The sequence below is a fragment of the Talpa europaea genome, assembly GCF_964194135.1.
Source record: "Talpa europaea genome assembly, chromosome: 3".
Classification (NCBI taxonomy): domain Eukaryota; kingdom Metazoa; phylum Chordata; class Mammalia; order Eulipotyphla; family Talpidae; genus Talpa; species Talpa europaea.
In genome coordinates, this window is record NC_140069.1 from 150,307,808 (window position 1) to 150,332,769 (window position 24,962).

General features: G+C 64.5%; 1 protein-coding gene across 4 annotated transcripts in view; it reads left to right on the forward strand.

The window, feature by feature from the left end:
• The window catches only part of DPP6 (dipeptidyl peptidase like 6), a gene marked incomplete at both ends in the record, with an annotated part of 400,205 nt that overhangs the window by 362,324 nt on the left and 12,919 nt on the right, over positions 1–24,962 (forward strand). For all 4 annotated transcript variants that reach the window (XM_084230872.1, XM_084230874.1, XM_084230871.1 and 1 more), the window contains 6 exons: positions 1,733–1,771; positions 5,896–6,003; positions 6,392–6,483; positions 7,331–7,378; positions 8,757–8,875; positions 20,244–20,291. In XM_084230872.1, the coding sequence (XP_084086998.1) occupies positions 1,733–1,771; positions 5,896–6,003; positions 6,392–6,483; positions 7,331–7,378; positions 8,757–8,875; positions 20,244–20,291 (454 nt within the window). The remainder of the gene's footprint in view (positions 1–1,732; positions 1,772–5,895; positions 6,004–6,391; positions 6,484–7,330; positions 7,379–8,756; positions 8,876–20,243; positions 20,292–24,962) is intronic.

The following is a 24,962-nucleotide window of genomic DNA, read 5'->3' on the forward strand; positions in this document are numbered from 1 at the left end:
GGCCTCCTCCATGGGCCGCTCCTGCCGGCAGCGGAGCTCACCCAGGGCTGCTCCCTGATCCTCGACCATCCGCTTCACAGACCAGCTCTCTCCGCATCTCCTGAGTGGTGCTCAGAGGCGAGGGGCTGGCCTGTAGCTGCAGGACCCGGTGGAGCCAGCCCTACGCTGATTTGCCCCATCTGACGGCGCTGCCCTCCACCTGTCTCAGAGGTTTCCAGCAAGCCCAGGAGTGCTCCCCAGAGCCCCCTAACACACCGTGCCAGTCAGAGAGGCTCAAGTAGGGAGACACTAAGCACGGGGAGCACAGGGAGCAAAGGAGAGATGAGACCTAGGACAGGCGGGAGCAAGGAAGGAGCCCCAGGTGCGGGCCGCCCCACCCCAGGGGCTGCAGGTGTCTCCAGGCCTCAGAGGCAGACTTGCTAGTGTTGAGGGGGACCCAGTTAAAATCAATTAATAAATGCAGGGAGTTCTTTCAGCAGCTTCCTGGACCGCGAATCCCAATTTCCCTGCTGAGGCAGAAAGGGCGGCCACTGGCTGTGTCGTGACTAGGGATGCTCTGAGCCTGCTGTCTTCAGTGGGTTTGGAAGCATCCTTGTTTTTAATACAGTTTAGAGCAAGTTGGGCTTGATTTCCAGGAAGGATGAGTGGACACCCAGCTAGGAACCTGGGAATTCCCCCTAGCCTCGGTCCCCCATCCCTGCCCACATGCGAGGGCAGCCTGCCTCCCTGGGTCCGGCAGCGCTGTCAGCACCGTGGACAGCGCCGCCAGCAGCGCCCTCGGTCAGCACCAGGGACAGCGCCGCCAGCAGCGCCCTCGGTCAGCACCAGGGACAGCGCCGCCAGCAGCGCCCTCGGTCAGCACCAGGGACAGCGCCGCCCGCGGAGCCCCTGTCAGCACCAGGGACAGCGCCGCCGGGGCCAACGCGCACCGACCGCCTCCCGTGTGTCCGGTCCTTTCAGTGTTTTGCTCTACCAGACTGTGTTCACAACTGTGAACTGGAAATTTGGCACAAATACACACACACGTGCCCTCACGGTCACAAATCCCTAAAACAAGGATGCCCCTGAGCTTGCCCTTGTGTGGCCAGCGGTCACCCCCGGTGGGCGTGTGTCTCAATAGGTCAGACACAAAGTCCATCAGACATCAAGGCAAGGACCGGACCCCAGAGCAGTCTGGTTTTCATCCACAGGTTTAGATTTTTTGGTTTCCTAAGTTATCTTGACCTAAAGAAATTTCCGTGGCTTCTGCGAGCAGAGAGGGGCAAACGCCGGGGCGGCATCCAGCCTGATGTCTGGAGAGCGCACGTTGGAGACACGGAGACTGCTCCCTTGTGGGACTCTTTCTCCGGCGCCGCGGCCGTCCCCGGGGTGGAAGGGCTGGGTCAGCCTCAGGCGGCAGCTCCTGGCAGCCACTTCCAGGGCAGGCGCTTCTGTCGGACTCGCCGTCACCCGCAGGTGACTTGGCCCTCGCCTGGCGGCAGGGCGGCGGGTCCCTGGAGCGCTTAACAACGTGTTCGCACTCCCTGTCATGTACCCGTCTCTGTTGGCGCGGAGATGACACCTCCGCTCGGCGCTCAGCCGGGACGGCCCCCCTGCGCGGCCCCAGCGCTGTCTGTGTTTATGCAGCCACCGTGCAAGGGAATCAAATTGTTTCTGCGCTGCTGGTCGCAGACACACACACACACACACACACACACAGAATCCTTTTTCTGACGCTCTTATTTCATTTCAGAAACACGAGGACGAAAGCGAAGCCTGGCTGCACCGACAGGTAACGCTCCCACGTGGCCCCTCGTCCTCTGCCTGGCCACAGAGGCCCCGCAGCCGCGGTCAAGGAGCCCTGGCGGGGGGCCTCGCTGCAGTCGGGAGGGAAGCCCCACACCGACCGTGGCGCGGGTGGTCCTGGTGGCGCTGCCTGGCCCGGCCCGGCCCTGCTCCCCTCCTCGGCGGCACGCGGGCACGCAGCTCCCGGGAGGAAGGCCGCTCTCGAGCGCGAGTGTCGTCTGGGGAGACGCCTTAGTTAGATGACAGCCTCTGGGGAATTACAACGACGCCGAAAGCTGCCTCGGCGGAGCTTCCTGTGCAGAGAGCCCTGGGCTGTGCCCGCAGCTCTGGCAAGGGCCGTCGCGCTGGGGGTCGGCTCCACGGGGCCAGCTCCAGGGGCCCCAGGGCCCCCCACCCCAACCCACATGAAGAAAGGCGCTGAAACAGAGCCCAGGAGCTTGCGAGGCTAGCGGAGACCGGCGGGGCTGCAGGGACTCACTCTCTGACCGAAAGAAAAATGAGGCTCGCGTACAAAAGCAGGCCCAGGCGGTGGCGTTTTCTCTCTTCTGCTCTTTTGTCTCTTTCCACACCTGGCATTAGAAAGAGCAGGTGGGCACGGGGGGAAGCTGCTTTCTTCTCCCTCCTGACGGATGGAAAGTCTGAGATTCTGTGGGAAAGTCAGACCAGGGTTAGTCCGGCATTCTGGCGGGGAGGGCGCAGGTGCGCTTCTCCTCAACGTGGAAGATTCTGTTTCTGGAAAACACCTGAAGTGTCAACAGTAGCCCTGCAAGAACATTCTGGCGCCTCTGACTGCTGGCTGCCGCCTGTCCGGCACTGCTCGGTTAGCCGCGGGATGGAGACCCCGTAAACGGACACCTCTGCCTCTAAATAAGCCCCCTTCCTGCTCTTTGCTGGTTTTACCCAAAACAGGAGCCACCGACCTTGGCCGCTTGGGTTTTCCTGTGTCCAAGTTAGGGCGCCCGTCCGTGCCCAGAACATGGCAGGAGTGGGCGTGTGCTTGGAACCCCAAACATTGCCTGGAGAGTCGTGTGGGGGTCACGCTGACCAACAAAATAAGCACAGAACCCTGAAGTGACTTGTGACCTTCCTCTCACTTCAGCTGTGAGATCGCGGCGAAAGGCTCAGGAGAAAAGCGCCTTTGTGGGCCCTGGTGTAGGTCTGTGCAGCGGGGCCTGTGGGCTGGGGCAGGCACCCATGGGCGTGTGGGCCTCAGAGGTGGCTCGGCCGCTTCCCCTGAGTGACGTCCCGGAGCTCCCCACCCTTCATGGCTGAGCAATATTCTAGGGTGCAGAGACCGCATCTCACTCGTGAGCCAGGGAGACTGCTGGGCTCTGGCCTGTGGTGCTGCCAAGAATGCCAGGCAAATTCCGTGCACGTGAAACATCTAGAATACACAGTGAAAGAAGCAGAGGCAATTTGGTGGCTGCAGGAGCTGGGGGTGGCGGGAGTAGAGGGAGTAGCAGCTTGGTGGACACAGGCCGTCACGTCGGGTGATGCAGAGGGTTAGGAACTCGCTAGAGATGGCGCTGGCACGGCCTTGCTGATGCACTGGACGCCCCTGAATTGCGCCTCTGGTTCAGATGTCTTATTTTAGGCCCATAGACACGTGGCGGAATGTTCAGCGTCTCTTCTAATAAGAGAGTCGAGGTCACACCGCAGTGAGGCGTGCGCACCTTGAGGAGACCCCAACAGCCAGTGCAGGGGTGGGGCGGGAGAGCAGAGCCCGTCCCACAGGCGGCGGGAACATGGGCCAGCGCAGCTGAGACGAGAGCCATCTGGGTGGGCCTTAAAGCACTGAAAACCAAACAGCGTGTGACCCAGCAGCCCCTCCTGGGGGCTCCGAGACGTGAGACCCTCGAGGCTCCCCGCCGCAGCCGCACACGGGGCCCGAGGACTGAGGGGGGACTGGACGCACCGCGACGCGGCTCAGCCCCAGGAGACCCCGCTGCGGCCCCGTGGGGGAGCCCAAGCAAGGGGGGCAGCGGCCCCGCCAGGAGGACAGACGGTGCCGGACCCTCGCCAGCAGAAACGCCAAGTGACGTTTCCGAGGTCAAGAGGGAGGACGGGCCGGGTGTCACCCTCTGGGAGCAGGACCAGGTCTGAGCCGCGCCCGCACTCCGCGCGGCAGCCTCGGCCTACCCGGGCCACGTCCCACACTTCGCCTCTTCCTCGGAGCCAAACCACCCTGCAGAGCCAACCAGCGCTGTGAGGCTCGCCTGCAGCTGCACGGACCCGGGTCAGCCAGAGCCGCTCAGAGGCGGGATGTGCAGAAAGGGGCCTGAGGGGCCTGAGGGCGCGGGGGCGTGACCCCAAGACCGGATACCCAGCCTGTGGGGGCAGGCGGGAGCGGGGGCTCGGCCTCACCCCCAGGGCGGAAGGCGGCCTGGCGCCCCGACAGGGACACCTTTCAAGTCACAACAGCCGTATCCTGGACCCGGGGCTTCAGTCGTGGGGTTTACCTTCCGGGCCGGGGAGCCGCACAAGACGGGGTTCCCGGGCCGTGGAGACGTGGTCACAAAGACTCACAGCGTCCGAAGACTCTCGCTGGGAAGACCCGCTCCCGGCGGGCCCTCCGCGGGGACCCAGCACCCGCCCGGCCGTCTCCTCACCCAGGGGCGCAGCGCTGCCCCCCGCCCCGGCTCCACGCCGGGTCTCCCGCCAGAACTCTGCGCTGTCGCTAAAGCGCACCTGCTTCGGGCGAGGCCGCGTCTCGGGGAGCAGCAGAGGCGGGTCCACCCGCCACACACACACCCCCCGCCCGCGGGGCCCCCAGACCAGCGTGGAGATGACACCGTCGCAGCTGAAGCCTTCGCCGTGTGGAAACGAGGCTTCTGGCCAGGATGAATTATTTATTCCCTTTCTGCCGAGCGCAAACATGTCCCCAGGACACGGGGCCGCCGAGGAGTCCCGCCGCCTGGCATTTCCCTACTTTTAAATCCCACGCTCCGGGGTCTAAATAGAAAGATAAATATTTGCAGATTAAAGGTTTCATTTTATTGCAAATATTCATGAAGATTAAATGTCATTTTAATCACGTGCTGGTGTAATCTCTGGGCGCGTCTTATTTGCATGTTTCCGCGGGCGCCGAGCCGCCCCCGCCAGCCGGGGTGCATTGACCGAGGGGTCCCCACCCCGCGTCCGCACGAGCCCCTCGAATCAGAAAATGGCTGTCGCCGCCGGCTGCTCGTCCTTCGCGGATGGAAACTCTCAAATGGGAGCCTGAAGCCTCGAAGCTGCGGCGCCAACTCCCTGCTCGCCCGTCAAGGCCGCGGCGGGCGGGGGCGACAGTGGGGCCGGGTAGGGGCGCCCGACACGCTCGGGGCTGGCTTGGCGTCTCCCCGGCAGCCCCCCTCACGCCCCCGACCTGTCTGCCTCCTCCCCGCTCCCTCCCAGCCCCGACGTGCGCGCTGGCCGTGAATTTGCTGGCTTGTCCGCGTGTTGCTCGTGTTCGTCGGGGGGGGCGTGTTTGTCCCGGGGAAGCTCAGCGCCCGCCTCGGTGCGCCCACTCGCCCCCGCACCCCACTGTCCGGAGCTCCCGCCGGGCCCTGGCAGGCTCCTATGGCAGGCGCCGCGCCGGGCGAGCAGGGGCTGCTGTGAGCCGCGCCACGCGGCCCTCGGGATCCAGCCGCAGCCCTCCCGGGCCGGGGACTGTTTCCAGGGACTGGGCCGCAGCCGCAGAGCAGCCCGAGCCGCGCCGGTGTGGGCTGCTGGGGGAGGAGGGGCTGTGGCAGCACATGGGGGCCGTGCCCCCCTGTCTGCAGGGCCCTGGCCGGACTCTCCGGCCCCGGGTGGGCTGTGTTAAAGCGGACAGGAGGCCGGGCTGACAGGGCAGGCCACGTGGGGCTGTGGCCACTCAGAATTGTGTTCCCGGGCCGTGCGTGGACGGGAGGCCCCGCCGGGCTGGGCGGCTTCTCGCCGTGCCCCTTCAGGCACCCCCAGCCCCACCGGCCCCCTCCACGCAGAGCTGGCCGAGGCCGGGAAGGAAAGGCCCCCCGCACCGGTCGCTGCTGCCCCGGGAGAAATCACCCAGGTGCCCGCGGCGCCCTGTCCCGCCGGCGCCCCGCGGCAAGCGCGGCTCTTCGGGGCTCAAAAGCCGCCTCTCGCCCCCAGAATGAGGAGCCCGTGTTCTCCAAGGACGGCCGCAAGTTCTTCTTCGTCAGGGCCATCCCGCAGGGCGGGCAGGGGAAGTTCTACCACATCACCGTGTCCTCGTCCCAGGTGAGCCGGGCGGCCGGGGGCGGCCGGGGCGGGCGGGGCGGGCGGGGCGGGCGGGGCGGGCGGGACGGGGCCCGCAGCCCAGGGGCCCGTGCCAGGGCCGGCCCTTGGCGACCGTCAGAAGCCGTGGGTCAGAGCCGGTGGGGCCGCGGCCGGGGCCAGCCCGCCTGGAGGTGTCTGCGGGCTCCCTCCGGGTGGGGGCTCCGGGCACCCCGGCCCCTCCTCCTCCTCCTGAGCACCAAACCCCCCTTGGTGGGCCCCGGCGGGCGCGGTCCCTGTCGAGCACCCGGAGGGGCTGTGGGGAGCTCAGCGCCCGCGCAGAGCTGTTCTCATTCGGTGCCTGCGCTGACCGCGTGGCCCCCGCGCTGACCGCGTCCTTCTGCGGCTGCAGCCCAACAACAGCAACGACAACATCCAGTCCATCACCTCCGGGGACTGGGACGTGACCAGGATCCTGTCCTACGACGAGAAGCGGAACACGATGTGAGTATGGGGCCCCCGGTCGGCCCCGGGCACCTGCGGCCACACTGGGCGCAGCACGGAGGGCCCCCCCGGAACCCTGCCTTCCCGCCAGGCACCCTCCCTTCCTCGTGAACTAGGGCGGGTGCTGCCCAGCCCATCCATGCACCGTGTTGGGGGACGCGCAGACCTGGGCCAGGAACGGGGGGGACCACGGTGGTGAGCGTGGCGCTGATGAGTGAGTGGCCCCCACACCATCTCATTTACGGGATCAGGGCCCAGCAGCTGCTCACCCCAATCCCATGCCCGGAGCAAGGTCCCAACTCGGGGTTCAGGAACCGGATGATGGGAGATGCCCCCCAAACTTCAGGTCTGACCTGCGCGGAGTGTTCTCAGTCCTTACCCCCAGGAGCACCCCACACCCAGGGGCACCCCACGTCCAGGGGCACTGCATACCCAGGGGCACCCCACATCCAGGAGCACCCCACATCCAGGGGCACCCCATATCCAGGAGCACCCCACACCCAGGACATCCCACATCCAGGGCACTCCATACCCAGGAGCACCCCACATCCAGGAGTACCCCACATCCAGGAGCACCCCACATCCAAGGGCACTCCACACCCAGGAGCACCCCATATCCAGGAGCACTGCACACCCAGGAGCACCCCACACCCAGGGCCCCCCACCACCATCCCTGCTCCTGACAGAGCCCTGGGCTCAGGGCGGAGGCTGGTGGGGATGAGTCCGTGCTGGCCAGTCCCCCTGCTGGCCGCTGGGCCCGGGTCCCTGCAGAGAGGTGTCCGCAGGGGAGGAGCCTGGTGTGGGGCGCCTGGGCCGACTAACCCTGGGCACCCTGCTCTCTTTGCAGCTACTTCCTCAGCACAGAGGACCTGCCCAGGAGACGCCAGCTGTACAGGTGCGCCCCCCACAACACCTGCCAGGGCACCCTGCCAATGCCCCCAGTGGCCGTCGGGGAGCTGCAAAGAACCTCCGGCCACAGGCGGCAGCTCAGCCTGGGGAGATGTCCCAGAAGCACCAGGGCCCAGACACAGAGCTTCATGTACTGTCCTGCTTCTGTCACACCTCGTCCCTCTTACTCCCTGGGGGGCGGGGGACACTTGACCCCCCTTTAACTGTGGGTTCGCAGGGCCCTTGTGCCCAGGCTCTCCGTGGGGGGACATCTGGCTCAGGGAGAGGCCGGGGTCGGGGGACCCCCCCCCTCCAGGGCCCAGGGCCTCTGCCAGTGTGCCCACCCCAGGCAAGGCCCGGCCCCCAGAGGCAGAGGCGGGCGGGGGGCCCTGCGTCCTGGAGCAGGTGGGGGTGTGATGCCCGCTCTGTCCTCCTCTGTTTACCTGCCCCAGTCCCTGTTCTCGCTGGGGCTTCTGGGTGCAAAGTGGGGTTAGTCCCGATTTCACCAGTGCACCCCGATGCCGCTCTCCAGGAGGGGGCTGGGGAGAGGGGGGGAGTGGCCGGTTGCTGCCCGCCCCCTCGAGAATCAGGGCCCCAACTCCTCTGTCACGCATGACACCTGCCAGCCCACAACACGACCTTATGACGTCACCACTGGGGAAAACAAGGTCGTGGGCCCGAGGCCAGGACAGTGGGGCAGCCGGGGAAGCCCCTGTCTCCCTGCCGGCCACTGGGCCATAGGAGAGCGTGTCGGCCGGCCAGTGGGGTCCTCTCAGAGGGGAGCGCTTGCTGGACAAACCGTGTGCTCACTCGTCATCGTCACTGGTGTCCCCCGGGCGGCTGAGATCTGCCCTGCCGCCAGGTTAATGGAGGTGGCCGAGGGAGTGGCCTGCTGGGGCCTCTGCCCCGAGCTCCTGCAGGGCCCTGGGGCCCCCACACCGGGCCTGGCACGCTGGCTGCGTGGAGGAGCCGGCCCCCCACAGGGTGCCCAGGAAGCAGCTCCTGAGCTTTTCCACTCCAAAGGCCTGGCGGGGAGGTGGGCGTGGCCAGGCTGGGCCGGACCCCCGCTCCTGCCCCTCGGGGGCACCTTGTTCTCGGGGGACAGCGGCTCGGGAGCAGCCTCAGCTCCACTCCGCCCTCCTCCCCGAGCCCCCACCTTGTCACGGGCCAGTAGAGGCCACCAGGGTCCAGCGCCCCAGCACTGTCTGCAGGGTCCCCTGTGTGAGGAGAGGCCAGGCACGGCGAAGCCCCTGGGGCGGCCGGAAGGAGCTCAGGCCCAACACGGCCTGGCCCGCCCCGGAGGGCGCGGGGAGGGCCGGGCACCGGGCAGAGCTGGTCAGCTGGGTGCTGGCGGGTGGGCGGCGCTCACCCACGTCTCTCCCCAGCGCCAGCACGGTGGGCAGCTTCAACCGGCAGTGTCTGTCCTGCGACCTGGTGGACAACTGCACCTACTTCAGCGCCGCCTTCAGCCCCAGTGCCGACTTCTTCCTGCTGAGCTGCCAGGGTGAGTCCTCCCCGGCGGTGCTGTGGGGTGCTAGGGACGCGCTGGGTCTGGGTCCAGGCCGCTGACGGGCCCTCGCGGGCAGGGGAGGCTTGGGGGCCCCTCTGGAGGGTGTGGGCAGCTCGGGGCTTCCCGCCTGCGTCCCAAGTTCAGCTACCCTTGGCATTATGAGGTAGAACAGCCCTGGGAGCCGGGGAGCCTCCCACCCCGGGGCCCTGCCAGCTGCAGGGGCCACAGGACGCTCTCGTCCGGGAAGGGAAATCCGAATGCGCCCCGGACGGAACCGTCCCGCTGATGGCGGGGAGCTGAGGTTGCTCTGTCCGGGCACGGTTCATGGTCACGGGATTCAGGGCCTGGCAGAGGAGGCCGTGCCGGGCCGCGCCGCGGCCTCCTGGGCATCATGGAGCAGCAGGAGACCCGGGGCCGCCCCTATGGGGCCGTCACGACCGCTTCTCGGAGTCTGTCTGACAGGACCCGGCCCCTCCGGCCAGCGACAGCGGCGGGTGGCGTGTCATGGCCGCGGCGGCGGCGGCCTGGGCGGGCTGCGCGTCTGCGTGACCCTGGGTGTCCGGGCGCCACCCTGCGCCGCCGCCCCTCGGGGACCCGCCGTCCGCCCTCAGCCCCGAGAGCGCTTGGCCTCGAGTCCGAGTCTGCTCTGACTTTCTAGCCCTGGGCCTGTGGCTTCCCAGGGTCACCCGTGTTGTTTACGTCTTTACAATTCCTGGTTTTAATCTGTGGGCGGTGCACGAGCGCGAAACATGCAGCCCTGTTCCGGGACTCGGCGCCCGTCCTCTTTAAAAACAGCGGCGAAGCGAGGGGGAGAGACGGGGCCACGCGGCGTCCACCTGGCCCGAGCTGCTCTCTGGGCGGACATGGGGCTCGGGCGGCCCCGGGGGCTGAGGGGCTGCGGCCAGCCTGACGCGGGGCACCCGCAGGACACGCCTGCCGGCCTCGGGGTGGGGGGGGGGTCGGAGGGGCGTCTTCTCCGTTCTCGTCTGACTTCGGCGTCCGCCCAGCACCAGGCGCCTCAGCTCCAGCCGCAGCGGCCGCGGCAGCCGGGCCCGGGAGGGGCTGCCGACCCGCCCCTGTCGCCGGCAGCCCCAGACCTACGGGACGCTTGTCCCCAAGGCCGGCCGCGAAGGCCGCGTGGAGAGACGCAGACACGCAGCGTTGACACCACGCGCGCCCCGGGCGGGCACTCGGGGGGGGGGCTGCGCTTCGAGGGCAGCAGCGGCGCGACGGGGGCAGGCGAGAAATCAGGAACGATGAGCAGAAAAACCAATGAACTGGCGAGCCTTGCTGGATAAACAGGAACGGAACGCACCTCACGCGGCGCCAGCGGACTCTCCAGAAGCGACAGTGCTTGTGGAAAGTGAGAGACTGATCCTAGGCGCTTGCAGTGGGCTCTGGGAAGCAGGAGCCTGTTGGCGGGAGGCGGGGGTGGGCGGGAGGGGGCTCGGGCCGGCTCGGCGGCTCCCGGTGCCGGGACAGGCAGGGCAGGACGCCCCGGCGCGGGGGAGGCGGCCGCACCCAGACCAGACCGACCCTCACCCCACACACAAGGTCAACTCGAAATGCCTCCGACTGACCACGCGAGAGCCGGAAGGGCGGCTGGACGGCCTGGGCCTGGCCTCTTGGGGGTGACACCGACGCTCAGACAACACAAGAAAAATTAACAAGCACTCTGCCCCCGCGGGTGGGATGTGGGCTGGCGCGGCCACTGTGGAAACAGCCTGGGTTCACCTTAAAACACTGAAAGTGGAAATGCCGGGCGACCCCGCCGTGCCCCCCTGGCCTCTGCCCGCGGAGCCTGAGACCATGCCCACCCCCGCACCCCCCGGGTGGGCACAGGCCACCGAGGTGTGGCCCCCGAGACGGGGCCTGCCCGCCCACGGGCAGCGCTCAGCCGGGGTGGGGGGAGGAGACGCGGCCTTCCCGGCAGCGGGCGGCGGAGGACCAGGGCGGCCCCGGCGCTTGCAGCGCGGATGTTTGGACAACGGCTCCCAACACCGGCGGACCCCCGTGGACTGGGGGTGCCCAAGGCCCACGGGGCGGGCAGGCAGACGGTCACGGGAAGCCAGGGAAGGTGGTGGGGGAAATACATACATTTTTAAAAACGGGGAAGAGAAAAAAGTGGAATCAGACCAAACTGAAGCTGGCGCACCCCCAGGCCGTGGGCCGGGACCGCTCTGGGGGCTGGGGCTGGTGCTGAGTGCTGGCCAGCGCGCCCTCCGGACCCCGCCCGCACTGCCTCCGGCTGAGTCTGCGCCTCCCTCCGCACGGCTGCTGGGGCGCGGGGGCTCAGCTGGTGAGCGGGGCTTCAGACACCCCTGCTCCTCACTTACAGCTTCCTCACGCCGTGCTTCTCCGCCCTCCTCGATTGCCTTAAATCCTTGACCAGCAGAAGCACCCCCGACTGGCAGGAGCACCCCCGGCTGGCAGGGAGCACCCCCTCTCCTCCCATCTGCACCGGCCCCACCCCTGTCCTGCCCGCGCAGCGCTAGGCTGGGTCAGACTCCTGCAGCCTTGGCGGTGCGAGCCGTGCTCCTGGGAAGGCTTGAAGGAACTCGGTATATAAACTAGATTAAAATGTTTCATTAGCATTAAAGTATTTCATTAGTCCCAGAGGACAGCATTTGCTTTTCGGTTCAATCACAGTCAGTAAGACAGACGGGTCAGTTATAAATGAGGAAGGTGGATGTGGACGTTACAGCCGCTGAGGCCGTTTCTGTCCCGCCAAGGAGACACTTCGCGCGGCCCTCGCCGCCCCGTCCCCTCCCTGGGCCCCGAGGGCTTCGCGAGCCTCTTCTGTGGCTTTGTGGCTGGGCCTCTCCCTGCGGGCTCCAGAGCACCCCGGGGCTCCTGGTCCCTGCGCCTGCCGCAGCCTCAGCACAGCGGGATACTTGGGGGCGCAGCGGGAGCCGGGAAGGTGACCGGTGTGTCCGGGAGGCGTGGACACCAACCCAAGCCCGTCCGGAGCTGAGGGCCAGAGCCAGGGAGGGGCCCTTCACCCTGCGCCACTCTGCCCACAGCACCCGGAGGCGCCCGCCCGCCTCTCCCCAGCGCGGGAGGCCTGCTGGGGCATCCGCCGGCCCCTGAGCGCAGCCCGGAGTCGGGCTTTGCTTCGGCCGCTCAGGCCCCGCTCAGGCCCCGCGCCCGGACCCTCCTCCTGCAGATCCCGGGGGGACGCGTGTTCCTGGTCAAGCTCACGCTCAACACACAGAGCAGCTTGGCTGAACTATTAGTGCAGTTGACAATTTTCTTTGAAAATCTGACTTCCGGGACCCAATTCCCTCTCCTCCCGCCCTGCCTGGACCCCGGGTTGCTGTGAGCCCCCCACCGCCCCGCCAGCCTCGGTTCCTCCGGCCTCCCCCAGGCTCGGCTCAGCCCTGGCGCCTTTCACTGGGGTGGGATGGGGAGACGTCTGCTCCCCAGTGCCCGTCGGGGAGAGCTGGAGTGGGGTGCCAGGCCCGGGCAGGTGGGGAGGCTGCCCAGGTGGGCGTCCCCAGCCCCGGAGTCCGCCGAGCGCTGTCTGGAGGGTGCGCCCCACAGGGACGCCTGCCGAGGGCTCCCCGGGCGGCCGGGGCTGGGGTGGGGAAGGAAAGCGTTTGCCTTTGGCTGGTCAGGGACAGGTGGGGGCCGGGCGGATGCCCCCCGCATCTGCGAGCTCCGGTCGCGGGACCCCACGTCCCTCCCCGCTGTGCTCAGCACACCCCTGCCCGGCCTCTCCCCGGCCCGCGGACCCGCCATGTGCGCCCTGGCGGGGCCTCGCCACCAGAGGGCGCTGCCGCACCACGCTGTGTGCCCAGAACTGCCCTGGGGTCCAGGAGTGACCCCAGGGCCAGCGGCTGGTGCCCCTGGAGAGATAAAGAGCCCCAGGATCCCCTGGGCCTCCCTGCGGCCCACGGCCTGGAACGTCCGGCTTGCGAGTCTTCGAAGGCTGGTACCTGCCAAGCAGGGACTGAGCTCTGGTGGCAAACTTCACCCAGAGGGAGGGAGGGAGCGACGCCTGTGGGGTGCAGTAGCCTGGTAAAGAGGCTTTATGGGACAGGGGGCAGCCAGGGAGGGGCAGTCCAGAGAGGGCGCATCCCAGAGCCTCTGCTGGGCGAGGGCTGCCCGGCAGTGGCCGGGGCAGGCCGGGCTGGGCCGCGCGCGCACCTCTGCGCTCCCGGCCGGAAGGAGGCGAACACGCGCCACTGGCTGGGGCGCAGGAAAGGCAGGGCGCGGCGACGGGGGTGACCAAAGTGCCGCAGCCGCCAGAGGGGAAAGCCGGGTGACTGGAAAACTGCGGAGGAGACAAGCCACCGGCCCTTCACCCGGAGGCAGGAGCGACCTCAGGCCCTGGCCGCCCGGTTTACAGTCGGGCATTAGCGCCGCGGCCCGTGCTCAGGATGGACGTTTAGTTTGTGTGAAGCGGCGACAGCAGGACCCGGTGGTGCTGGTGCAATTTCCCCCACTCCACCCACCTCCGACTCGGGGCTCAGCTTCTCCGCTGCTCCCCGGAGTCTCCCTCTGGCACCCACCCCAGGCCTGAGCCACGCCCCACACCAGCAGCGCGCGGGAGCTGGCGAGGAGAGAGCCCCCAACTAGTGCAGCGCCACTCGCCTGGCCTTCAGGCCTGGTCTGCTCCGCCCGGCTCTCACGCGTGGGGCGGAAAATCTCATCGCGGCTACATCATTGATTTTTATGGAGTGTTTTTGCTTGTTTTTTAAACATTTATTTACTTATGCATGCAAGAGCTGGGGTGCAGGCCAGAGGTGGGGGGGTGAGAGGACTCACCAGAGACGGAGTGGGGAGCAGAACAGGAGGATCCACTGAAATCCAGAGCTGAGGGGCTGCGGGGAGACAGGAGGGGGGGGGATTTTATTTTAACAACAGAAAACCGTGACAGGTTAAGTTCAATGCTAAGCCAGTGTGGGCACATCTGTGGATGACATGATACACGCCCCACACAGGGGCGCACTCACACCTGGGGCTGCACGCGCCTCCACACTCACCCACACGTGCACACTCGGCTGCATGCACGCCAACATAGAGGCACAGGCACACACTAGCACACAGATGCACAGGAAATGCAAAAGCATGCACATACCCAGGTACACACGCTCACACACACCCACATGCACACTCACGTGCACACTCAATGTCACATAGCACACACTCAGGTACATATGCACGCACATGCGCATAGTACCTGCATACACACACGTACACATGCACACACAAGGACACACGCCCAAGCACGCACACACACAGTGCTCGTGCACCCCCGAGTCACACACCCAGCTCTCTGCACGTGGGGGCTGGCCACGCGCCCCCACCGGTGGTGAAGCCTCCTGGGACAGTGACCGCCCAGCCCCATCATCTGTTCATCTTTTTCTCATTTCTTTTCCCGTCATTTCCATCCCACAGCAAAGAGAGAAGTCAGCCTCGTCACATTCCCCCCAAGACACGGCCCGCTTGTGAATCTGCTCATTTATTTTAGAAGTGTCTGGCCGGGTCCTCCTTCTACAGGGGCCGGGCCGGGCGGGCCTGTCCCTGCCCCTCGGGTCTGCGGGGCTGGGGTCCAGACGTCCCCACTCCCGGGGCAGCGATACGGCAGCCAGCAGAGAGCTTGGGAGCCGTGGGACAATCAGAGCCGTCCCGAGGCCCCGCGGGAGGGGCCGGGGTGACTGTGGACTCCTGGGCGGTGGAGCGGGAAGCAGGTTAAAGACCCGCTCGTGTAAACGTCTCGGTGTGTGATGGGCCCAGAGCCCTTTCTTCAGAAGGAAATTTACTGGGCTGCCCGATATGGAAATGGCAGCCCTCGGGGCCTCCCGGGATCTCCCTTTGAAAATCTCTGATCCAGTTCTCTTGCCTCGTTTTGCAGATTTAAAAAATGTGGGGCAGAGGGGTGAGGTCGTGAGAAACGTCTACTTGAAGAGAATAAAAGTCAGCTCTGCCCAGCGCCTGAGCAGCAGCGTCTGACTTGCTTAAGGGATCCTGGCAGTGTTCCAGGCAAGGTGCTCTCACCACCGTCCACCTCGGACACTGACGGCCCTGTTGCAGGCAGGGAGCTGACGCTGGGGGGCCTCGGGGTGCAGGTGGGCGTGGAGAAGTCCGGGCTGTTCCAGGGAGGGCCCTAGAGGCCAGTGAGTCCTGTAAGCGGGTTCTCCATGTACATCAGGGGGCCCAGACCAGCTGAGTAGACTGGGGGGCTGCTAAGAAGTCCTGGCACCCCCAGCCAGGCGCCGGGGAAGGGGTGGGACTCGCACTGTGAGAAGCACTGGGCTAAGGACAGGCTGTGAGCAGGAGCAGACGCCTCCTACGCATGGGCCCAGCCGCTCCTCTTGGTGGGGTCATTCCACCCCAGTTCCCCCCAAGAGACACACACCCACACTGTCGCCTGCACACATGCCAGCATGATGCACGAGCAAACACAAGCACCCACAGAAGCACGCAAGCAGCCGCGTGCACACGCCCAGCGCCGCCGCCCACACCCTGGGGCTGCATCCATGGTGCCCAGACAGGCTCACGAGGAGAGTGTGCAGGTGCCCGCCCAGGCATCCGTGGGAGCCCTTCACCTGGTCTGTGGGAGAGCGGGAGGGTTAGCACAGCCGTGGCAGCCCAGCCCTAGCCTGCCACGTCCCAGGGCCTCAGCCAGCGCGGCGCGGCGGAGGCCCCGGGGTGGGTCCTGGTGCCTGGGCATGAAAAAGTGCTGCCAGGTGCAGCCGAGTCTCCCCAGACTCGCCTCCGGCGCAGATCGCACACTGTGCCCACTTGGGGAGGGGGGACTCCCTTGCGTGCTCACTGGATCGCAGCGCCTCAGGGGAACGGGGGGTGTTGGGAGGACAGCAGCTAATCAGCGTCCTCTCAGGCCTGTCCACCTATTAGCCGAAGGCAAGGCTGTCCAGGCCCCGGCACAGCTGTGAATGCGCCGCAACCCCCCAGCGCCCAGGAAACAGCTGCAGAGTGCCCCCCCCCCACTGTCCCGCTCCTGGCTGGGTGCATGGGTCATTTGAATGACCAGGCAGGAAAGCAGAGAAAGCCAGTCTAAAGCTTTGATGGTGATGCCTCTTATAAGATTCATGAGTAATGGGCCTCCCCGGTGGCGCAGCGGTTGAGCGCTGGGCCGCGAAGCTGCCCGCAGCCTCTACAGCGCCCGTTTGATCCCCGGCCACCGGGAGAGGGTCCCACATGGTGCGCAGACCTCTCCTGCCGCCCGCTGCTCCCCTCAGCAGTGTGCTTCGGTCCTTCTGCCTGCTCTGCTCCCCGCTCTGGCTCTGGTGGATTCTCTCACCCTCCCGTGCTTCTGACCGTGCCCAGTGCTTGTATAAATAAATAAATAAATCTTTTTAAAAAAAAAATTCATGAATAAGGGGGCCTCCCTGGTGACGCAGGGGTTAAGATGCAACCTATGAAGCTGTCCACAGCCTCTGCAGCACGAGTTCCATCCCCGGCCAGGGAGCAACCCACATGGCGCAGCAGACCTCTCCTGTCTCCCCGCTGCTCCCCTCAGCAGTGTACTTAGGTCAGTCTGCCTGTTCTGTTCCCCACTCTGTCTCTGGGGAATCATCTTACCCACCTACCCCGCACCTCTGGCCTGTACCCCAGTTCTTGCATGCATAAGTAAATAAATCTTAAAAAAAAAAGATTCATGAGTAGAAGGACTCCTACTTGTTTAGAATGAGTTTAGGGAGTCCCTTTTAAATGTTACAAGATTCCCCCCAAAAGTCTCTGTGTGCGGAAGACATGTCAGTGCGCCCCGAGCGTCCTTGAGGAACCCCAGATAAACTACCCGGCCAAGGCGCCAGGAAGCCCCAGGCTCACTGTGCACCGGGGGTCTCCTGCCTTTTTTTTCTTAGGCAGAAGTTCATTCTGACTTAGGTGTTTTCCTAAATTATCTGTCAGTTTGGGAAGAACAGCAGTTAATCAGCGTGGTGACCTCAAAATCCGCATGGTTGGTGGACCCTGTGGGCAGAGGCGCCAGGGCCCAGGCAGAGCCCAGCTCCCGCGCCAGGTGGCCGAGACTCGGGCGCCCACTTCCCCGGGACAGGCTGACCTGTGGCCAGATCCGCGTGGTTGGAAGGGTTTGGCCATAATTAAGAGATTTAAAACTATGCGTAGACGCTCCTTTCTAACCCTTGTTTTGTATCATTTTTGTATTTATTATTTTCTCTCTGGCTGTTCTATATATTAAGATAGAAGTGCAGGTGGCACAGCTGTGCTACGTGTCTCATAAAAAAAACTCGGTTCAGCTCCTGGAACTGCAAACAGTTACTGAGTAGACTCTGAGAAAAAGGGCGACTCAGCACCAACAGCCGGTGGCCCTGCACTCTCCTCAACGGGGCCCCGGGAGATGGTCGTGAGGGGTTTCCGTGGCTTAGTTTCAGTGTGCCGCCTCGCATGGCGGGGCAGGTGCACCTCGGGAGGGGTCCGTCTCCCTCCGTCAACCTCTTCGGCACTTTGGACACAGCACTGTGCCCAGAGGTGGCACCGGCCTGGGGTGACACACAGACTCCTGGTCCAAGGATGCTGGGGTGAGTGTGAGCGTGTGTGTATTCTGTCTGAGGTGCGGCGAAGCTAGGCAGGAGCCATTATACCTTTAAAAAGTTGTAATTAAAAAGAAAAAGAAGACCATCGTTATTTGCAGAAGACTTGAAAATACACATAGAGCCACTAAGGACTCCACTGAAAAACTAGTCAAAAAAAGTATCGGTTCGACAATGTGACAGGTTATAAAACCAATATGTAAACAATGAGATAGGAGAGAGGGGGGTCAAGAAAATAACCCCATTTATAATCACACCAAAACAGTTAAATACGAGGGATAAACCTAGCAAAGGAGGCGAAGGACCTATATGAAGGGAACATTGGTAAAAGAAGTGGACGAAGACACAAAGACATGGAAAGACACTCATTCCCTGATCATGGATTGGAAGAATCAACTTTGCAAAATGTCCATCTTATCCAAAACAGTGTACAGGTTCAATTCAATCCAATGAAAATTTCTATGGCATTCTTCAAAGAAAGGGAACAAATAGTCTCAGCGATCCTGACAAAAAAGGAAAAGACAAAGAATGTCAGCATCACACTGCCAGGCTTCAAACTGTACTGTAAAGCTATAATAATTAAAACAGCATGTACTGGAACGAAAACACACAGAACAATGAGAGACCCCAGAAATAAACACAAATCTGTATAGACAATTCATCTTCAACAAAGGAGCTGAAGCAAGGAAATCCTCTACAATAAATGGTGACGGGAAAACTGGTCAGCCACATGCAAAATAATGAAACTAGCCCAGCGGGGTGACAGGCTGCATTGCATCGCGGGCACGCCACCACACAGGGAGCTGTGAGTGCACACCGGGACGCAGAAACACACTTTGCAAATGTAGCGGAAATAAATACTACCTTGAAGATGATTATTACCTCTGGTATAGGAGCAGGCTCAAAACTGTATTAGGTTTTATTTTTGAAATAACTAAAGCAACGTGATCCTACGTCAAGATTCGACAAAGCTGCGGGTTGAAATTGTGTCTGCTACGGTTTTTCATTTCTGTGTTTAAATATTTGCTTACGTGTAAATATCACCACATAAATGTACTGTAGGCTATTTTTTAAAAATTGTGGTTCCTTCTAGGAAGAGGGGAGAACGGTCTACTGCTTGTCAACCTGCCCCTCCCTCAAGTGTTCGGGTTTTTTCACAAACACGTATCAGAACGAGAGGAGCGGGTCAGCGGCGCCCTCGCCCTGTGGCGGGGCCCACCCTCCAACCTGTGTTCTCGCGTCCATAAGATGTGGCAGGTAGCACGGGCCTCGGTGCGTCTGCGAGGGTCAGAGATCACTCGGGGTCAGCCTCCAGCGGGTGCCGTCTGCACAGGAGGCCCCGGATCGTCGTTGTGGACCTTGTTAATAGTAAGAATGTGGGGCAGGCCCTGTCGGCAAATTCACGCACCCTGAAAGGAGCAGGGGAAGTCGGTGTGCGGTCTTCGTTTCTCAGGAACTGGTCTGCTCTTCTACGTGAGCCCCTCGGGGGAAAGTGGATCGTCAAGCGTTTGATAACTCACCCCACAGCCAAGGCAAGTGCCGTGCCTCCGGGTGGAGAGGCGTCGACGCCCGGATGGCCCGCCGGTTCCTGGGAGGCCGCCAGGCAGAGCCGCGAGGGACGCCCGCACTTGAGTTTCAGGGGCCAACAGGGACCTGCTAGCAGGATGCGCCGTGGCCTGCGCGGGCGTCTGCATTAGGAAGCACAGCCCGTCTGAAGTGCAAGTGCGAGGGCCGCGTGCTGGGGCGAGCCCGCGGCTGGGTAAATGGGGAGGGGCGCATGGGAAGCCCCCCCACGCTGGGTGCTGCCTGTTCCAGGCCCTGGGTGAGGAACAGGCATCTGCCCCAGGGCCTCGGCTGGCGGAGCCCAGCGTCCGTCTCAGCTCGCTTGGGGTGTGGGGTGCTCTGGTCGGGCCTCTCGGTGGTACCAGGCGCCTCTGCTGTTCGGCCACGCCCTCTCCGGGTGTTGACCAGGACGTGCAGTCCGCAGCCTCTGCAGAGGGGCCTTTAAACCGGGCCCCGGCGGGGTCCGCAGAGCTCTCTGGCTGGCGACTCAGCCACTCGCTGTACGGCCCTCAGAAGGGTACGGGAAGTTCTGAGTGACCCCCAGGAATCCAGGCATCTCCCTGCCCAAATGGTCTGCGCACAATCTTGCATCAGAGCCCCCAAGACCCCAACAGGAGCCAGGAACAGACAGGACCCCTGGCCTCAGGAGCCCCACAATGGCTCTATCGCTCAGCTGCCTCCCCTGCATCTCCCTGCCCTCCACGTCCTGCCCCCGTTTCTTCTCCATGACCCCCCAGGATGGAAGGCGCGTCCCCTCTGCCCTTGCTGTGTGCTTGTGGCCGCACACTCAGCACCCCCCGCCCCCAGGAGCACAGAGCCAGCGCTGTCCTGGCCGCTGCAGGAGGCGGCAGTGAGCAGACAGTCCCAGGGTTGCCCACCTAAGCCCAGAGTGTGCGCTCCAGGGCCGGAGAGAGCGGCAGGGAGCAGTGCCACGGAGACTCAGGCCTGCAGGCAGTGGTGGCCATGGCGGGGGTGGGGGGCTGGGGCAGAGGAGGGGACCAGGCGCTTCTCTGGAGGAGCCTGGAAAAGTCACCAAGGACTCAGGCTGGCGGGGTTTTCCAGAACCCGGCAGAGACCGCGTGGGTTTGTGTTGGTTGTAGTGTGAGGTTGTGTGGACGCGAGCCGAGCCACCTCGGTCAGCGGCGCTTTCTGTCTCGGTGACCTGGGTCCGAGCCCCAGCACCGGCCCCTCTGCCGGGCTGCAGGCTGGGCTCTCCCCTCCCCGCTGAACTAACGCCCTCTCTTCCTTCTCTCCTGGCCTCTCCCCTCCCGACGCAGGCCCCGGCGTCCCCACGGTGACCGTGCACAACACGACGGACAAGAGAAGTAAGTGCCGTTTGCTCTTTTCTTAAATCTTCCTGCAACTCGGGAGCAAGGGCTTGGGGAGCTCTTTGAAATAGCCCGGTCTGTGCTCTCTGCTGGAGCCGGAGCGGCCCTTCCAGCAGCCAGGAAGAGCCCGCGGGCCGCCAGGAGCTGAGGGTCCCCCGGCGGCCCTGGCTGGGGCCTCGTCAGCAGCCTGGGGCGGAGCGGGCAGTGCAGGCTGAGGCTCCCGCCAGGTCTGCAGAATCCTCCTGGCCGCTCGCCGGCACCTGGGCCCCCGGGGCACCCAGGACTTGCGGCTTGTGGGCCCAGCGCAAGGACTTCACGCCCGGTCCCTGCAGTGCTGAAGTTTCTCAGCCATGGGGGGTGCAGCCCTGTTGTGTTGAAGGGACCCCGCGCTGCTGACACGTATTTGTCAAAGGAGAAGTAGGAGGCAGAGAGCTGCCGCCGGGGCTCCCTGCCCCACCCTGGCCCCAGGAATCCATGCCCTTCCCTCCCCCCGCCCCCTGCTCGACCCCTCCGAGAGGGTACCCCGGAGCCTGGAGCGCTGGCGAGGGGCGGTGGGCTGAGGAGGCCGGCCCGGCCCGCTGCTTACACACTGGTTGGAAAGTGGATGAAGTGCTCAAGAGTAGATAAAATAGATTTATTTGGAAGGACAGTATCTTTCGGAACAGCAGCCCAAATGATGTTAATGTTTTGCAAAAGGAATACCTGTATTACATACTGTATATAACAACTAATTATTCAAAATTCAAAATGAAAAGGTAAGTAATGATAAAATCTGAAATAAGTAGCTTTTCTAGGTCATCAAATGAAGGTTAAAAAGCCCAAAAATATGTGCCCGAATGGAAACACACAAACCCACCCAAACATGCGCCGGGAAGGGAGGGACAGGGCGCCTTGGGAAGTCCCGGTCCTGCTCCTGCTGCTCCCCTGGGGGTGACCCGTGCCTGCTGAAGAGAGGAAGTTGGGGTGCTCTGAGGCCCAGAAGTGGCTCTATCACCTCCACAGGCCAGACGCCCTGGGGGCCCAGCTGGATGAGGGGGGCGACCCCGAAGGAGGGCCGATGGGGCAGAGGTCTCCCGAGGGGCCCGCAGGCCCTGGCTGCCTCGGCCGCGCCTGCAGGGAGCCAGCTCCGGCAGAGACCGGCTCTTCTCTCGCGTGGGCTGCCCAAGCTGCTTCTCGGCGTCCCCTGGCCAGGGGCTCCGTGACGCCCAGGGGCACCCGGAGGACAGGGCTTCCCAGGGCACACCCCGTGGAGTTCTGGGTGGGTGATGCTGGGCCCGGAGTCCCGGGGCCGCGGCCTGCACAGGGGCCAGGGAGACGCTGTGGTTCTTGGGATCAGAGACTCTGAGTCAACAGCGACACGAGACAACACACAGGCCCCGCGCTGGGAGACTGGGAAGAGGGTGCCCAGCGGGGAGTGCCCGGCCCCAGGGCCCCGCCGCCCTCCCTGCTCCCGCCTGGGTGCCAGGCCGCCCGTGCCCCCCTCCCGAGACATGAAGCCACCGTCCCTGAGTCTTTAGTGGGTGCCAGACCCTGGGCCTGGTGACAAACATAACACCCCCTTCTGCTCCCGGCGTCTTGGAAACGGGACCAAACAGCCCCCCATGGCTCTTCCTGCTCGTGGAGGGCAGCGCCTGCTGGCCCCCATGCCCGACAACCCGGACCCTGCTCCCCAGTTCTGACTGCTCAGGAGCAAATAATCCCAATGGGAAGAGAAAGTGGGAAGTGGTTTCTTTTCTTTTTAAGATTTTTTTATTTATACAAGCACTAGGGTGCAGGTCAGAGGCGCGGGAGGGTGAGAAACCTCACCAGAGACAGAGCGGGGAGCAGAACAGGTGGATCCACTGAAATCCACTGCTGAGGGGCGCAGCGGGGAGACAGGAGAGGTCTGCCGCACCATGCGGGTATCTCCCTGGCCGGCGGGAATCAAACCTGAGCTGCAGAGGCTGCGGACAGCTTCACAGCGCGGTGCTCAACCCGCTGCGCCACCGGAAGTGGTTTCTACAAGGGCAAGAGGGAGGGAAAAATGGCAAGAAAAACACCGAATCTTCTGCGACCTCAGGTTTCTGCAATGATCAGTGGCCCATTGGGCGTCCTCGACCCCTACCTGTCCCCTTGGGTGTCCTCGACCCCCACCTGCCCGTGAACACCACTGCAGCCATAGGTGCCAGGCACAGGGGCGGCCCGAGGAGATCGTGTGACCGGCCAGTCGCTGTCGGGCAGGACCCCCTGGCTGCCCGGGGTCTGCCCCGCAGCCTCTCCATCCAGCCCACCCTGCCTATGGAGCAGCCCAGTGCCCCCTCGGCCACTGGCAGACAGGGCGACCCCCCACGCCCTGAGCACAGGGACTGTCTGAGGTGCAGACTCTGCAGGTGCTGCTGTCACTGGGGGAGGGCTCAGAGCTCCATGCTCTGCCACAGGAAGCCATCAGAGCAGCACCTAGGCAGGGGACAGGCCGCCCCAGGGTGGCCCTGCCTCCTCTGCGCTTGTCCTGCTGTGAGCATCGTAGGTCACAGGCCCCAGCCCAGAAAAGGATGCAGTGCAGGGTGCAGGACAGAGGATGCAGCCTCGGGGGTCGGGTAAGGCCACTGCCTTCTGCTCCCCAGCGGCCTTCTGGGGAGGGGGCCACTGCAGCTTCTCTCCATGCTGACCGCACCTCCCCCTCCCCGGGCCCCTCCTCTCAGTGCAGACTCCCACAAGGACTCCAACACGAGGCTGGCGAACCCGGTGTGCAGGGGCACTGTGGCCTCTCCAGCCCTGTGGAGTGGCCCCGCGGGGGGCCTGCTCTGGCCTAGGTCTGGCCCATCCTGGCGGGCAGGTGACCCAAGAGGGCCTCACAGGAAGGGAGGGTTTGTGGACGTGCCCCGTCCACCTCCACACTGTCTCCCCTCACCCACCCAGCCTTGCCACCCCGGGTGGGGCGGCTGCCCCGTCCTGCGGCTCTGAGGCCTCACTCCCAGCCAGAAGAAGCCAGGCCCAGCGCTCCTGAGGGCTTTGCACACAGCCTGTCGGGGTACCCCCCAGATTGTCCAGGAAGAGAGAGTGGGTGCCCACCGTGCAGACCCCGGGGGCCGGGGCTCCTGGCCTGGAAGCTGTGGTCACCCGCCCAGCTGACCTGACTCGGTGCGAGGCCCCAGCGGTGCCATCCGCTGAGCTTGGGCTGGGTCAGCAGGAGCGGTGGTGGCAGGGCCAGCGGGGGGAAGGCGCTGGGGTGGGGGGGGGAAGAGCCGGGAGGCCAGGGCCCTGAGCGAGGCCTTTCCCTCTGCTCCTCCTGCCCTGAAAGGTGAGGCTGCGGCGTCAGGGTTCTTTGTCCTGCCTTGCCCCTCCCCCGCCCTCGCGTGCCCGGGAGATCTGACTTCCTTCCCCGTAGAAAATCTTATCCGCACACGGCCTGCGGGGGTTCCAGATGTGACTCTGAATTATTTAAAAGCCGTTTCCCTAAGACCGTAATTATGGTTGGGATCAAAAGACCCTCATTTGGTGCCTGGGCATTCAAGCGCCTGGAACAGAAACACCAACAGCACCGCAGGTAACGCTCTGCTCGGGTGTAAATAAGGGAAGAGCCGCCGGCCTGGCGGGCAGCCGGGCCCGGGAGAGGCCATGGGGGCGGGTTCCAGGGCTGTGTGGCCAGCCGGTGCCTAGCGCCGCCCAGGACCCGTTCCCCAGGACCCCTGAGTCACCAGCTGCAGGGCTGCTTCTGTGACACCCACAGGCCACTCTCCCACTTCCTCCAGCCGAGTTCTAGAAAGAACCAAAACCACCTCCTGGCTCTTGGCTCAGGGCAACTCCGCCTTGAGAGTCTACCTGAGGCTGCTAGGAGGCCCTGCCTGGGCCCTGGCCCGCCTGCCCGGCCCACCCACGCTTCTGTCCAGCACCTGCCTGCGTGGAGGAGGGGAGAGGGTTGGGGCGGAGGCAGGTGGCTGCAGCCTCCTCAGCTGAACATGCATCTGGAGAGTCTTCTAGACCGAGGCTCCCCGCACAGGCCGCCCCTGAGGGAGGCAGTGTGGCCAGGCTGGCAGCCCGCTCCCGCCATGCCCAGGCCTGGCACGCTTGGCAGGTGAGCTGACGTGTGACTGACACAAGCAGGGGCACATGCCAAGAGCAGGTGCCACACGTTCCAGGGAGGGGGGCAGAGGCCAGAGGGCCCAGGGCAGCCCCGGGGGCTGTGCCTGCGATGCCCCCTCCCGGCCCACACGAGGACAGCAACCCCTGCCTGGCCCAGCAGCTGCCCGGTGGTGCCAGGGCCAAGGGCCCACGGCGAGCCTCCTTAGTGGCCTGACTCCACGTTGCTTAGACTCTGGCTGGGGAGAAACAGACAAAAAGCAAAAAAATAGCAAAGGGAAGAATTATCGCCCAAACGGTGGGACAGGAGATGCTCAGAGAAAAGCAGCAGCCTGGTGGCCCCACGGCCGGGACCTGCTGGGCTGAGCGGCCCAGTGGGGGCCGAAGTCTGGAGCTGGAGCTCCTGACACGCCAGGTGCGGGTCCCCGGGGAGCACAGGGCCGGCAGCCCGGACCTTGCCCGAGGCCCGCCCCTCGCTCGCGGAATCGGGGCCAAGGGAGCCGGCCGCCCTTGTCTCCGGGTCAGTTGCCTGTCGGCCTCCGTTGGGATCTGGTCAGTCGTGTCCCGAAATTCAGCCCAGCGCAGAGTGCACCAGCCCCGGAGCCCCTG